Here is a 16,634-nt window from a genome sequence, read left to right on the forward strand (position 1 = left end):
CCATGGAAGCAATAGTGCCACCTTGAAATTCACAAGTGAGTGCAGAGGGTGACCTGTGACCTCGCCTCGGCCAGGCAACCCCAATACCCTTTCCTCTGGGGAACTCCTTAAACCTGCACTGTCCAATATAATAGCCACTAGCTACATGTGAGTACTGAGTAAAACGTGGGCAGTCCAAATTGAGATGGGCTCTAAGTGGAAAATGTACACTGGATGTCAAAGACATAGAATTAAATAAAAGAATGCAAAAATTTCTCAATATTTTTATACCAATTACATGTCAAAATGATAATATCTAGGGTATATTGGGTTAAAAGATATATTGTTAAAATTCATTTTACAAAAAAAAAATTCATTTTACTAGTTTCACTTAAAAAAAAATGTGTCTGCTTGAAAAGATTAAATGATATATATACTTCATGCTATGGTTTTACAGGACAGTCTACAAGTTCCCTGGGGATATGTTCCTCATTTCTTTCCACATGAACCGTATAAGGGTTTCAGATACCCCATCAGGCTGCTGATGAGTCTGGCTGTTCTTGATTTGCACAGGGCCCAGCCCCTCTTAGGTACAACACAGGAAGCCTCAGACTCCCTGAGCAAGAAATTGCTTTTCAGTGATGCCAGGGAGCAACCATCTGATTGGTCAAATGTAGCATCCAGTTAACAGGGAGATAAATAAATGAGATCTCAAGGAACAGAACTATTCATGACTTTAAATCTTTAACTTTCATTCTGAAATTGATGATAAAAACTAAAAAATCAAATGCAGAGCATGAAGTTCATAACACGATACAGCTCACTCACAGGGAAGCACTGCGTTATCACAAACCACTACTTCAAGCTCAGAGTAAACGTTTCTGATTACAGAAATCTCTCAGAGTCTCATTTTTATAGCACAAATTTTGACTCACGTCACTCAGTTTATAATATATAAATTCCACAACGGTTATCTGGTTTTTAAATATCTGAAATTCAAATTTAAAAATTCAAGTCAGTTTCCAGATAAATGTTTACTTAGTATTTAGATACACAAGATATATGCAAGCAGTCTTCAAGTAAGGTTACCAATAAGGTGTTGCATACTTGTATATGAAACAGAGTCAAGTACTGTAGAGATCCTCATTTTCTAAATAGATTACACCAAAAAGAAAAGGACTGGACCAAAAAACCTAATAGAACTAGGATAATGCATCAATCAATGCACAGTTCAGTCTATTGATAAACTGTGCCCTAATCACTTCCATTCTACAGTCAAAATATTTTAATACAAATTAAATATATTAATATTAAAAGAAGCCTATTTATTTCAGTGGTGCTTAGTTGCTTAGTCATGTCGGACTCTTTGAGACCCCATCGACTGTAACCTGCCAGGCTCTTCTGTCCATGGGATTTCCCAGAATCCCATGAATACTGGAGTGGGCTGCCATTTCCTTCTCCAGAGTATCTTCCTGACCCAAGGATAGAACCCACGTCTCTATGTATCTTGCATTGGCAGGCAGATTCTTTACCACTAGTATCACCTGGGAAGTGGACAGGCTGTTAAAAAAAGAAAAAACCACCAAGGAACTTAAATTTAATTTTAATAGAACACTTTACAATTTGTAAATACTTCTCAATTAATGCTAACAATAGTAAGGGTCAAAATAATAAGCAAAGAAGATACAATATGCTTAGTAAATGACCAAAAAAATAATGAAGACGACGCAGAAAGGAATGTATTTATAAATGGATAATCTTGTTTCATTCCTTCCTTCCTTCCCTTATTCATTCAAAAATTTACTATCCTGTGCCAGGTATTGTACCAGGTTCTGGAGGTAAGATGATGAACACTTTATCTGCATAGCAGCCTTCACAGATCCCTCAGTTTTGTGAGGTAGCTAAACTTTAATCTAATAAGCTAGCCTCCCTGATGAAGTCATGCTGGAGCTGCAGGCTGAAGGATGCAAACAAGTTACCATGGCGAAGGGGGAGAGCAGAGTTTTACAGGCAGAGGAACAGCAAGTGCTCTGGGCCCGTGGCAGGAGGGGGCAAGGCCCTGACACCGAGTCTACAGAACACGCACGGCTGGAACCCTGAGGACAGGCACAGGCCTAGAGCAGAATCTGAAGCTCAGAAAGAGGTCTTGGCCAGAGGTGCAAAACTCATCAGGATGGAGAGAATGACAGAAGCACAGCTGTGTCTCCAGAACACGGCCGAGAGACTACCAACAGTCAAAAGCTGCTGAGAAGACAAGAAAGACAGGATTCAAAACACAGAAGCAGGGCTGGGCTCAGCTGTGAGAAGTGCCTCCTTTCTGAGCAGCAGGAGGGAAGGAATAAATGAAGCAGAAACATGCATTAAAACCTAAGGCGTTTTATTTTTTTGCTTGCTGAATCTTAACATTCAGCGGAACCAACCTCCCCTGGACAGTGTCGGCAGGAGAACACAGACACTTGAGACCATCTGGGTTGGGATTTTGTCAGGCAAACGCACAGAGCAAGAGAAACTAAGGATTTAAGAGCGACAGATTCTAAACTGGTTAAGAGGGGAATAGGAGAGAAGGAAAATGTTGATGGATTTGGTGGAGTGGCCCGGCCACTAAATGAGACGCTGCAATGAGGTCAAAGCAACACCATGGTGAGGGTAGGTAAATCGGGAAGCTAGAAGGAGAGAAGGCCCTGGTAGGAACAAAATGGTTTCAGAAACTGAGCAACTTCCAGGGATGCAAGATCCACGGCGTGGCCACGGGAGAAGGTGGCTGAGGCAGGGAGAAGGTCACAAGCAGGTAGAAGATCCAAGGCCATGAAGTCAGGCCGATCCTCCATGTGAACACGGAGGGTGCCGGGAGGCAGGGAAGGGTTGGTGGTGAAGAGGAGACTGTCTGCCAAACGCACAGTGGATGAGAGCAAGTCACCTGCGGGCGTGGGGACGGGGAGAGGGTGGAAGAGCTTAAGAGCACCACCTTCAGAAGAGCCCGTCTTGGTTGTCGTTTTCCCAGACAACCAATATGAGGAGTAAAGACGGAGGTGCAAAACATGCCCCAGGTTGACAACAAGCTCTTTACTCATCTCTAAAGTCCATGAGAATTGAGAAAACAAGGCCACCACTTGAGAGAGCGGCCAAACAAGTGGTGCCCCAGACAAAGACAGGGCCCAGTGGAGGCAGGAGGCGCTCAGAGCTTCCAAGGGTGAGGGAGATGACACAGCGGAGCACATACAAGGCGCCGGTGCCCCAGTTCCACAGGGAAAGTGAGAAAGCGGGGGAAGGGAGGTCTGTGCTGCATCAGGGGAGGAAAGTCCATCGCGGAGGTGACGGTGCCAGGGAGGATGGATGGCAGCGGGGTCAGAGTTTGTCAGAGATGGCAAATTTAAAGTAAAAAATAATTTAGAGAAGAATCCACATGGATCGTGGTAGCCAGAAATAAAGCACTTTGCTTAGTGGTGGCAGACTGATACCACGGTCTCCTTCCATGTGCTATATTGGTTGGATGCCAGATCTAGAGCAGGGCTTCTCAACCCCAGTGAAACTGACATTCTGACATATTTTGCTATGGGCATTATCCTGCGCACTGTAAGATGTTTAGAGGGATCCGTGGCCTCTACTCACTAGATGCCAATAGTACCTCCAAGCCTGGTGCCAACCAAAAACGACGTCAGAGAGAAGACCTAAATAGATACTTCTTCAAAGAACACATACAGATGGCCAAGAGGCACATGAAAAGATGTTCACTACTGCTAAATTATCAGAGAAATGCAGATCAAAACTACAATGAGATATCACCTCACACTAGCCAGAATGACTGTCATAAAAAAAATCCACAAACACAAAATACTAGAGAGGGTGTGGAGAAAGGGGAACCCTTCTAAATTGTTGGTGTGAATCTAAACTGGTATAGAACACTATAGCGCACAGTATGGAAGGTTCCTTAAAAAAGTAAAAACAGAGCTACCATATGCCCCTGCAATCCCACTCCTGGGCATATATCTGGAAAAAAACATCATAGAAAGGATACATGTACCCCAATGCTCACTGCAGCACAGATTACAACAGCCAAAACATGGAAGCAACCTAAACCTCCATCGACAGAGGAATGGATAAATAAGGAAGGAAAAACATATTCCTAAAACTTCCTAAAATACTAAACAAACAAGCAAACAAAACATAAGACAGGAGCCACATTTTCCGAGGGTACACAGGTTTGAAGGTCATCCTAAAATTGGGAAAGGTCTTCCATGGAAGCAATAGTGCCACCTTGAAATTCACAAGTGAGGGCAGAGGGTGACCTGTGACCTGGCTTCAGCAAGGCAACCCCAATACCTTTCCTCTGGGGAACTCCTTAAACCTGCACTATCCAATATAATAGCCACTAGCTACATGTGGCTAGAGTAAAACGTGGGCAGTCCAAATTGAGATGGGCTCTAAGTGGAAAATGTACACTGGATGTCAAAGACAGAGTATGAAATAAAAGAATGCAAAAACATTTCATTAATATTTTTATACTGATTACATGTCAAATGATTGCTTTAAAAGGGACAGCAGTCATGTATATGTGATCTTCTGATTATTTATTACATACTATATCTTTATGGATGTATACCATTAATTTGAGGGAGGTTAGCGTCCTAAATAAATAAAGATAAAAAGTATTCTTTGAAATACTTCGCCATTAAACATATCTAAGTTTGGGCAGCAATTACATCTTAGTGGTTAGCCCTTGTGCTACCAAACTAAATTCACACACACTAACAGACTGGTTTGCTTTAATTCTTCCAATCCTTGTAGAGTGCCTTCCGTGTGCTGGGTCCTAGACGTTGCAGTAGAAGGATTTCAAGTCACACAAGGCTCACTACCCCAGGCCAAGATGTATCCTACAGCGCCCACCTGAGGAAGCGTTCAGACGGCATTCTCCAGCTGGGTTCCTCAGGGTCTCAGCCTTAGAAGGTCGCAGAGAAGTCGGCAAGCATTCCAGCTAAATGAAAAGACAAGAAAGAAAAGCACAGTGACTTAAATGCGAAAAAGAAAAAGAAAACAAACAAACGAACATACTCTGGGCCTTCATGATGCTAATACTTTAAAATCTTGAAGAGTTTTATAGACAAGATACAACAATCTGACTGAATGCTCTTGTGATAGGCAATGTTTCAGAATGCTTGTAAGTTTTAAAGTTTTTCACCTTATTAAAAGACAGCCCTCAGATTGGGAGAAAATAATAGCAATCGAAGCAACAGACAAAGGATTAATCTCAAAAATATACAAGCAACTCCTCCAGCTCAACTCCAGAAAAATAAATGACCCAATCAAAAAATGGGCCAAAGAACTAAACAGACATTTCTCCAAGGAAGACATACAGATGGCTAAAAAAACACATGAAAAGATGCTCACATCACTCATTATCAGAGAAATGCAAATCAAAGCCACAATGAGGTACCATTATACGCCAGTCAGGATGGCTGCTATCCAAAAGTCTACAAGCAATAAATGCTGGAGAGAGTGTGGAGAAAAGGGAACCCTCTTACACTGTTGGTGGGAATGCAAACTAGTACAGCCACTATGGAGAACAGTGTGGAGATTTCTTCAAAAACTGGAAATAGAACTGCCATATGACCCAGCAATCCCACTTCTGGGCATACACACCAAGGAAACCAGATCTGAAAGAGATACGTGCACCCCAATGTTCATTGCAGCACTGTTTATAATAGCCAGGACATGGAAGCAACCTAGATGCCCATCAGCAGACGAATGGATAAGGAAGCTGTGGTACATATACACCATGGAATATTACTCAGCCATTAAAAAGAATTCATTTGAATCAGTTCTAATGAGATGGATGAAACTGGAGCCTATTATACAGAGTGAAGTAAGCCAGAAAGATAAAGACCATTACAGTATACTAACACATATATATGGAATTTAGAAAGATGGTAATGATAACCCTATATGCAAAACAGAAAAAGACACAGATGTATAGAACAGACTTTTGGACTCTGTGGGAGAAGGCGAGGGTGGGATGTTTCAAGAGAACAGCATCGAAACATGTATATTATCTAGGGTGAAACAGATCACCAGCCCAGGTGGGATGCATGAGACAAGTGCTCGGGCCTGGTGCACTGGGAAGACCCAGAGGGATCGGGTAGAGAGGGAGGTGGGAGGGGGGATCGGGATGGGGAATACATGTAACTCCATGGCTGATTCATGTCAATGAAAACCCACTGCAATATTGTAAAGTAATTAGCCTCCAACTAATAAAAATTAAAAAAAATAAAAAACAAATAAAGTTTTTCACCTTATTAGAATTTCAGGGACTAAAAATTAAAATCTGAGAACCAAAAATAGCTAAAAGAGTTACATTAAAAATTAAAACATCAGATGGCCAGAGGGAAAAATAAAGATTTGAAAAAACATTGTTATGATTTATGCCAGAGAACATTTTACCTATGTTCTCTTCGAGGAGTTTTACGGTGTCGCGTCTTATATTTAGGGGCTTCCCCGCTGGCTCACACGGTAAATAATCTGCCTCCAATGCAGGAGACCCAGGTTCAATCCCTGGGTCGGGAAGACCCCCTGGAGAAGGAAAAGGCAACCCACTCCAGTAGTCTTGCCTGGAGAATCCCATGGACACAGGCTTTAACCCATTCTGAGTTTCTTTTTGTTTATGGTGTGAGGGAGTGTTTTAATTTCACTGATATACATGTAGCAGCCCAGCTTTCCAAACAACACTCAATACAGAAATAAAAGCAAAAACATACATATGGGACCTAATCAATCTTTTGCACAGCAAAGGAAACCATAACCAAAATGAAAAGACAACCTCCGGGCTAAGAGAAAATATTAATATTTTCAAACAATGTGACAAGGGCTTAATTTCCAAAATATATGAACTGTTCATACAGTTCAATATCAAAAAGACAAACAACCAATCCAAAATGGGCAGAAACTGCCACTTTTTCAAAGAAGATACACAGATGGCCACCAGAAACATGAGACATGCTCAACACTGCTAATTATTAGAGTGATGCAAACCAAAACGACAGAGAGGTACCTGGCTGACGACTCACACCTGTCAGAGGGGACGTCATCAAAAGGCCTACAGATAATACATGCTGGAGAGGGTGTGGAGAAGAGAGAACACTTCTTTACCTCTGGTGGGAATGTAAACTGGTGCAGCCACTATGCAAAACCGTATGGCGATTCCTTAAGCTCACTAAAACTCTAATTCAAAAAGATACATGTACCACAATGTTCATAGCAGCACTACTTATAACAGCTAAGACATGAAAGCAACCTAAGAGTCCATCAATAGATGAATGGATAAATAAGATGTAGTGTGTATATATATGTGTGTGTGTGTGTGTGTGTGTGTGTATAAAAAAAATCACTCAGCCGTAAAAAAGAAAAACATTTTGTCATTTGCAGCATCATGGATGGACTTTGAGATCACCATATTAAATAAAGTTAGAGAAAGACAAATATTCCATGATATCACTTATAAGTATAATCTAGAAAAATAATATGAATGAATCTGTTTACAAAATAGAAGCAGGTTCACACAGACACAGAAAACAAGCTTATGATTACCAAAGTGGAAGTAGGGATAAATTTGGTGTATGGAATTAACAGATATACACAACTATATACAAAATAGATAAACAGTGATTTACAATATAGAACAAGGAATTATATTATCTTATAATACTCACAAAGGACAAGACTCAAAAAAAGAAAATATAAAATACATATATATAAACACTGAATCCATGATTATGTTTTACAACTCTCATTAGAGGCTCTAGCTCCCATTTTCTAATACACCCAAGTATCAAAATTAACTCCAGTCTGAGTCATCTTAAACAGGCTCTCTCCCAAGTTTCATTTTGAAAAGCAAAAACAATGTAAAAAATATATAAAGCTGTGCCTATTTCTGCTAATTTTATAAAACAGAGACCTATGATTTCCAACCTAAAATATAGTATTTGTTACACTGTACCCAAACCTTCAAACTATACTAATTCACATACATATATCATAATTTGCTGAGGATTCATTTCACTGTTGTCGAACATCAGGTTGTTTCAAACATGTCATACATTCATACTTATTTCTTGCTTTTTTAATTACTGAAAATAGGATACCTACACTTTTCATTTATTTCTAAGTTTTGACAAATCTAAAAATGAGCATCATTTTCAATCAATCCACTACAACTGAGCAATAAAGAGGATCAGAATAATTCATAACACATTGTTCAACTAGCTTAGAGACTTTCCTAGCAACCTATCACTGCTACATATTCCTTTCACAAACTAGGTTATAAACTCCAGGTTCTTATTGCTTAACACAAAAACTACAGAGATGGACACTTTAAGATGGCATAAGAATATTTTTTATTATTATTACAGAGACATGAAAAAACCTTAATCTTTCTGAACTTCTAATATTTTAAAATGCTCCCAATAACTAGGTGAATATAAAACAATAATCCTAAAAGTTACAATAATCCAAAATTAAAGGACACACTTTATTGATATTTTCAGACATTCCAAATATAGCAATTAAAAATCTCAAGATAAGTTCCTTTATTGTTTGGAGACCAACTCACTAAATTAGTTCTCTTCAGAAATTCTTTAATTATAATCTGTTCCATTCTACAGTGTTCAGTGAAATGAACACCATTTTAAAGGCTGGGAGTTAAAATGAGTTAAAGGATGAATCAATCCATGAAAATTACTGTTATTTATTATTCACTAATATTTCTTATACTTTACTACATATATTTTATAGTATCATTAGATTATGTATTGCATATGATCATTTATCTTTAATTCTGATTATTTCATAAATTGCTATATTTTTAATACCAGTAAATTAGTATATTTTAATACCAGTACATCATCACATGGTACGCAATAAATGATATTAGATACCCCTTTAGTTTGAAAGGTAAACATTCAAGGGTACCCCACTGGTATACTCTCCTGCATGGAACCTCATTCCCGAAGGTCACAAGGATGTTTGCCCTTTCAGAGGGTGAAAACATCTAAGCTCTCCCTTCAAACAAAAAAGACGTGGAGATGGCTTAATTCTAACAGGAAAGGTCCAAGCGTGATTAGAGCACAGTTTACCAACTGAATAGAAATTTAGGCCAAAAGAACACAACTGTCCCGTTCTTACAAAACCCTACAACTCTTTTAATCTATAAAAGACAATCATTCAGGCTCTATTCCTGAGATCATAATGTTAAAGCCTCTCTATTAAATATCTGCTATTTTAACTTACAATTATAAATAATAATCACTTTACCTGCTCAGTTAAGTTCAGCTGCTCAGTCGTGTCCAACTCTGCAACCCCATGGACTGCAGCACGCCAGGCTTCCCCGTCCATCACCAACTCCCAGAGCTTAATCAAACTCATGTCTATTGAGTCAATGAGGCCATCCAACCATCTCATCCTGTCATCCCCTTTTCCTCCCGCCTTCAATCTTTCCCAGCATCAGGCAAAGACCATCCCCGAAAAAAAGAAACACAAAAAGGCAAAATGGTTGTGTAGCTGAGAAAAGAAGAGAAGCTAAAGGCAAAGGAGAAAAGGAAAGATACACCCATTTGAATGCAGAGTTCCAAAGAATAGCACAGAGAGATAAGAAAGCCTTCCTCAGTGATCAATGCAAAGAAATAGAGGAAAACAACAGAATGGGAAAGACTACAGGTCTCTCCAAGAAAATTAGAGATACCAAGGGAACACTTCATGCAAAGATGAGCACAACTAAGGACAGAAATGGATGGACCTAACAGAAGCAGAAGATATTAAGGAGAAGTGGCAAGAATACATAGAACTATACAAAAAGAGAAGGCAATGGTAACCCACTCCAGTGTTCTTGCCTGGAGAATCCCAGGGACGGAAGAGCCTGGTAGGCTGCCGTCTATGGGGTCGCACAGTCGGACATGACTGAAGCAACTTAGCAGCAGCGGCAGCAGCATACAAAAAAGATCTTCACGACCCATACAACCGCGATGGTGTGATCACTCATCTAGAACCAGACATTCTGGAATGAGAAGTCAAGTGGGCCTTAGGAAGCATCACTACAAACAAAGCTAGTGGAGGTGAAGGAATTCCAGTTGAGCTATTTCAAATCCTAAAAAATGATGCTGTGAAAGTGCTGCACTCAATATGCCAGCAAATCTGGAAAAGTCAGCAGTGGCCACAGGACTGGAAAATGTCAGTTTTCATTCCAATCCCAGAGAAAGGCAATGAAAAAGAATGCTCACCACTACCACAAGCCAAATGCTTTCTTTGATTGTTCTTACAGTAAGAGGTACTTCATATGCATGATCTCATTTAATACTCACAACAACCTAATGTGGATGATATCATTTTCATTTTATTGATAAAGAAACTGGGGTATAAGTAATTCACAAAAGGCACAGGACTAGAAATTGGTAGTCTCAGGGATCAAAACTGTTTGACTCCAAAGTTTGTACTCTTAATTATTCTGCTCTAATTCCAAGTTTTATAATAAATCATAAAACTACTACTTTTGAAGTCACATTAAAATAAAAATATATAAATTATATGAAAATTAAAGAATAAATAGAGTCACTAAGATCTTCTTAACAATATAAGCCATAAATAGGTATATAATGATCTACTGAGTATTTATTATCCTATGGGTGTGGGGGGGGGGAAAGAGACAAAAAGTTAAATAAATTATCTTTGTAGCTGGATTTCACTAACGGTCAGCAGGACACAAAGCTAGTATAAACTGACCCAGCACAATAGTCCCAGATAAATAGATACTCATAACAGGGAGAAAGCAAATCCTTTTAAAATTACTGGACACATCAAATCATCAATTGTTTTGAATAGGGTGATAGGAAACCACATGTATCTAGTTAGGAAAGGAGAGCCAATATCCATGAAATCTATGAAAGCTCATGCAGCAGAGTTTCTAGCTCTTCTATACTATTCTATTCCACATTTTACGTATTTGAAAGCATCTAGTATGATACAGCATTTATCATGAAGATCCACTCATCCACACCGAGCTATTCTCTCCCTTCAGGATACTGGTACCAACCATCTTCTCTGTCCAGAACTTCCCATGTCCTTTCTACCTAGTTAGTTCCTATTCATCCTGCAAGTCCCAGGGGTCACCTCCTCTGGGAAGCCTTCCCTAAAACTCCCCAAGGTCCCAGGTCCTTACTCTTCAATGAGCTCTAATAACACCTATACATCCAAACACACAGCATAATTAGCACTCTATATAATTACTTCTTTGAGGAAGGGGGGTTAGAAGCTATTGTCTTAGCCTCATTTCTGCCCCTAGCCCCAACCCAAGACAGTGAGCTCTTTAAGGAGAATGAACCATCTTGGAGTAGCCACAGCTTTGTCTATTGTCCCAGTGTAATTACTAATTGCATCCCCATTTATTTTCTGTGGTTTTCCAGTTTCAATCATAAATAATTTGATCATCCTGTCTATATAGGCAGGATCTATATCTATCTTGCTCACTATCTTGAACCCCCTGGAACTACAATTATTCTCACAAAATCCCCCAAAGTAGAAAAAGTATAATGTATACCTGTTTTAGAATGAAAAACATGCAATCATAATGCCAGCTTATTTGCAAGTATTAAATCACAATGTTTTAGTGACTATTATCAAAATACTGTTGCTAAGTTACTCAGTTGTGTCTGACACTTCTGTAACCCCGCAGACTGTAGCCCACCAGGCTCCTCATGGTATTTCCCAGGCAAGAATACTGGAATGGGTTGCCATTTCCCTCTCCAGGAGATCTTCCCAGATCAAGGACTGAATCCAGATCTCCTGCACTGGCAGATGGGATTCTTTACCACTGAACCACCTGTGAAGCGCATACTATCAAAATGCATGCCCTAAAAGGAAATGCTGCACTGAATATTAAAAATCCCTCTAGTGAGAACAAGGATGAATATGCAGTCACCCTCGTGAATATAGCTGGAGACCTTGTGAACCAAAATAAAGTACGTTTAAGTCAGTTCTTCCAGTCACATTAACACACCCCTTTCCAGTTCTTTAATTTTTAGCTCCATCACTCCTCTGTGAATAGAAACATAAAATGCTTAGATCAATTACACAGTCTTGTCAAAATAACCTAACCTGCAATTATAACATCCTAATGTGCTTTTTTAAAATGTTGCCATGAAAACTTTTTCATTAAAGAATCTCTTACAGTTCTCAGACCACTGAAAATTAAACCAACTATTTGCATCTCTGTAGATGGTTAAAATGTAGATCTTGAATATTAAAAAAATTTGCATGACAAAAATATGGAAAAAATATGCTACATTTATATAGTTATTTCATTAAAAAATCAGTATGAAAAAATTATTATTCAGACAATGAATGACCATTCTTCTTATTAATGACTGCCTTCTAACAAATAGAAAGTATTCAGTTCACAGTCCTCTAACATATGATCTAGATGTAATCCAAACTCCATTTTCAAACAGAGAAAGTTTTATTTTACCATTAAATTTTAAAACATGGACTCTTCATTCATTCAAGTATCTACTAAAGGCTTAATATATTTCCAGTAATCACTGAACAAGATGTGATGACAGACACAAAAGAATTAAAAATGGTGTCTGTCCTTCAAATAGTTTATAACCTTTAAGGAAAGGATAACATCCACACAGAATGCGAAGTAGCTTCAGTCATGTCCGAGTCTTTGTGACCCCATGGACTGTAGGCCACCAGGCTCCTCTGTTCATGAGTCTCCAGGCAAGAATACCGGAGTGGGTTGCCAAGTCCTCCTCCAGGGGGATCTTCCTGACCAGGGATCGAATCTGTCTCTCTTATGTCTCCTGCATTGGAAGGAAGGTTCTTCACCACTAGCGCCAAGGCATAATATCCACATTGGCATCACCCTAATAGTACAAGACATTCTGCATTTTCTTCAGCTGGGAGATTCACAATTTCCGCTCATTTTACAATTTCTAAAATTGAAGCTGTACTTTAAATTGATTGCTGATGTACTAAAAAGCTGATATGTATCTCACATGTGCAAAAAGCATTAAAACTGGTGAAGCACCACAGTTCAAGTACTTAAATAAAGAGGCTAGGATTACATGCAATATTACATATAGTTCTTACATTGACCTAGCATTATAAGAATTATGGGCCCATTTTTTCCAAAGAAAAAGCAGAGGCCCAGCAAGCTAAAATGCTTGAAGTTTAAAAAAAAAAAACCTGGGAACTGGTAAAGCTGAGACTCAAATCCATCTGTTACCTTCTGCTGCACCACATCGCCCTACCAAAGGCAAGCTGCATGTTGGTTAGAAAAGTGGAGGAAGGTAAATGGAGGAGCACTGAAAGATGCAGAGAGAGAGGAGGAGGCTTTCCAGACGAAAAGTACAACACACTAAAATGTAAGGAGGCTTCTAAGTCATACTCTTGTAAAATAAGAACTCTGTACCAGCTGAAGATGCAATGCAGACACGTGTTCAGTCCGCCATCTTTAGCAGGAAGCCCTTTTGGTAAGTCCTATTTTATGCCCATTTTCCTGATTAGGAAATCAGGGCTTAGAGAGATTAAGTAACTTCAGGAAGGTGACACAACCAGTACAGGAGCTAGGGTGAAAACCTAGGTAGGCAGTCTCCATCCTAGTAATAGAGCTCAGTCACCCAGTCATGTCCGAAGCTTTTCGGCCCTCTGGACTGCTGGCCACCAGGCTCCTCTGCCCATGGAATTTTCCAGGCAAGAATACTGGAGTGGGGTGCCATTTCCTATTCTAGGGGATCTTCCTGACCCAGGCATCTAACCCGCGTCTCTGCACTGGCAGGCAGATACTTTACCACCAGCACCACCTGGGAAGCAGCCTATCTCCAGACCCACTCTCTTTAATTGGTAAGCTATCCTGCATCTCCAGCTGTACACGGTTCTTATTTTACAAAAGTATAACAGAAGCCCCCATATCTTTGAGTGTGTTGCACTTCTCATCTCATAAGAAACATGCTAATTCTCTCAGACACAACATTTGGTTTTCCATGAAAACAGAGATCTGACCAGGCTTGAATAACAAAGAATTTACTATAACTATTCACTAAGCATCTTCTCTCTCACTCATTCAACATTTAAACTGCTTTTACCATATGCCAGGATGGCATGTAAAAGAGTAAGATTACAATGACTTTGTAAAACAAAATGTCTTTTTTTTTCCTAACATGAGAAGTGATAAAAGCTACTGCTTTTTAAAGCATAATTTTCTTTTACAAAAGAGATGTAAAGTAGAAGAAAGGACGTGGGCATGAGGTTAAGTTCCTTCAGCTGAATTGAGCTGCACCTTAACTGATATCTTTATGAATTACAGGGGAAGGGACCATGTCCCACTGATCTCTGTGTAAGAAGGAACTTTGTTCCCAGAAGACTTGGTAAAAAATGAATTGTTTATAAAATAGTTACTGTTCAGGAAGTTAATGCAGTTTTATCACAAATGCAGAAGTTCCAAACATCTCCAAAAACACTTTTCTCTGTCATTAAAAAGGCACTACAAGTCTTTTACAGAATATGCACATAATCTTAACCAAGATATCAAAACCAAAAAGAAATCCAAATTTCATTTAAAAATTAATGTGAGTTTAAAGCTTTGGGGCAACACTGAACAAAATTATGTGATATGACAGAGTTGATGCATGTGTTGGTCTGAGTGGTCAGGGAGACCTCTGAAGAAAAGAAGCACATCTAAAACATCACTAATGACAAAAGAATATGATAGAATATTCCAACGTCAGACAAGAAAGTTTTCCACATTATATTTTGTGATTTGAGGCATGTTTTGAATTGCTCCATGATTTTTTGGCATGAGTCAGAAGAGGAGGAGGAGAGTGGAGTCTGTTTTCTTGGCTCAGTCAATAGGCTTGGGTGGGCTCAACAAGTGGGAGGACAAATCTCAGAGAGAAGAGTGTGGGGGAGGTCGGGGAAGGGGGGGAAGGCTGTCAAATCCATCATGTTTGGTATTTCACAATGACTGAAGTAGAATCCTTTCTTTATCAATCCTAATTTTCCCAATGCGCCAAATCTAAGATCCGTTTTTAAGTGCATTTTCTAATGAAGACATTATTGCCCTTTGGTGATATTCTACCTCTTACAGGATATACAGTATATAGCGCTATAAAATATAAGTAAAACAAAACCACCATTTTTATTTCATGAAGAAAGCACACCATAATTGTATCCTATGGTTTCAATAATTCTGCAGAAGAGAAAAACAGACTTACCCACTGACATCACAAAAATTTTAAGTCCCAGGAACTATTTAATGTCTTAGCTGAATACTTTTTATCCACATACCATTAAAAACAACAAGAACTTTGAGTCTCTCTGGGGAAATTGCTAAGAATGCCACCGCTAGGAATCTACCAAGCAGAGAATATCAATCCAACATCAAGTTTGAGGTAAATATGAAGTAACTGTCCCAAGGTCAGTGAGTTATTGAGTGACAGAGCTGGGATTAAGGACCTAGCAAAGTCTGACTAGAGTTCACACCCCAGTCACAGACTGTGTTGCCATCTGAATGAGCAATGCAGAAGAGCTGGACTCTAGGGATTTCGAGTAAGCAAAAATTTCTTTCATAAATGGTCAATAATTCCCAAGATGTCAGGTATCAGAGATAATTTTCTGGAAAATATTCAGCATAACCATTTCTCTTGTGGACCCTTTAAAATCTGATCTTCGGCTTCAGAAAGGCATTTAGCACAAGGATAACGGTGCAAATATTATCATGAAACTGTCTGGTTTCAACTCCCAGCCCACTAGCAATATGACCTTGGACAAGGATATAACCGTTCTGTGTCTGTTTCCTCTTTCTATAAAATGACGTTAATAATACTACCTACCTCACAGCATAGTTACAGAGGTTTAAGAAGCCAGTATAAATATTAAGAACAATGCTAAGAACATAAAATCAACAAAAGTTCTAGCTGTCGTCATTAAATAACACCGGAGTAAAAACAGCTACAGACTTCAACCCTATCATACCTCCTCATCTGTACCTTCAAATTATTGCCACTCTACATACTAAAGCATAAGGTGAATAAAAGCCTAGAGAAGGTGCTGTGATAACCCTGGAAAGACCCCTGGAAAACACTGCTCAGGACATTCATTAAAGAGCACCCTTTTCAATGAGAATCTGGAGCAGGCTTTCTTTATCCTGGCTTTCTCCAGTATAAAGAAATGAATTGTACTGATGTTTCTGAACATATGTTTTACTCATAAATGCTTTAAATCAAGTAACTAATCAAACCTCACATTTTACAAAAATTGCCAAGAACATTTAGAATGAAACATATCCCCCCTCTTAGTATCTGGAACCTAAAGGTATGTATCGTCCTGTAATTGCTCTTGGTTCATTTAATGGCCATCCCCTTTCTTTTTCCTTAGCCAGCCTATTGCATCAAGTTAAATTTTATTCTTTTGAATAATTAAGGTATGAAACAAAGTATCTGGATGAATAGGAAAGGAAACAAAAGTAAGAGTAGTGATCTCACTAGGTCTTTCTCCAGGACTATAAGAGCAGGGTTGGCATCTGCTGCTGAGGGGGAGGCTTAGGAAGAGCAAAGGCATAAGCTAAAAATCACAAATTTGAAAGTAGCTTGCCACAACCACACACTCACCCATAGGTA

The 16,634-nt window shown here is 39.1% G+C and overlaps 1 protein-coding gene across 10 annotated transcripts in view; it reads right to left on the reverse strand.

The window, feature by feature from the left end:
• Positions 1-16,634, reverse strand: part of KLHL32 (kelch like family member 32) — a 209,316-nt gene that overhangs the window by 168,184 nt on the left and 24,498 nt on the right. For all 10 annotated transcript variants that reach the window (XM_070450085.1, XM_070450089.1, XM_070450086.1 and 7 more), the window contains one exon: positions 4,864-4,951. In XM_070450085.1, coding sequence (XP_070306186.1) covers positions 4,864-4,886 — 23 coding nt within the window. In that variant the 5' untranslated portion in view covers positions 4,887-4,951. The remainder of the gene's footprint in view (positions 1-4,863; positions 4,952-16,634) is intronic.

Source organism: Odocoileus virginianus, chromosome 19, assembly GCF_023699985.2.
Source record: "Odocoileus virginianus isolate 20LAN1187 ecotype Illinois chromosome 19, Ovbor_1.2, whole genome shotgun sequence".
Lineage (NCBI taxonomy): Eukaryota > Metazoa > Chordata > Mammalia > Artiodactyla > Cervidae > Odocoileus > Odocoileus virginianus.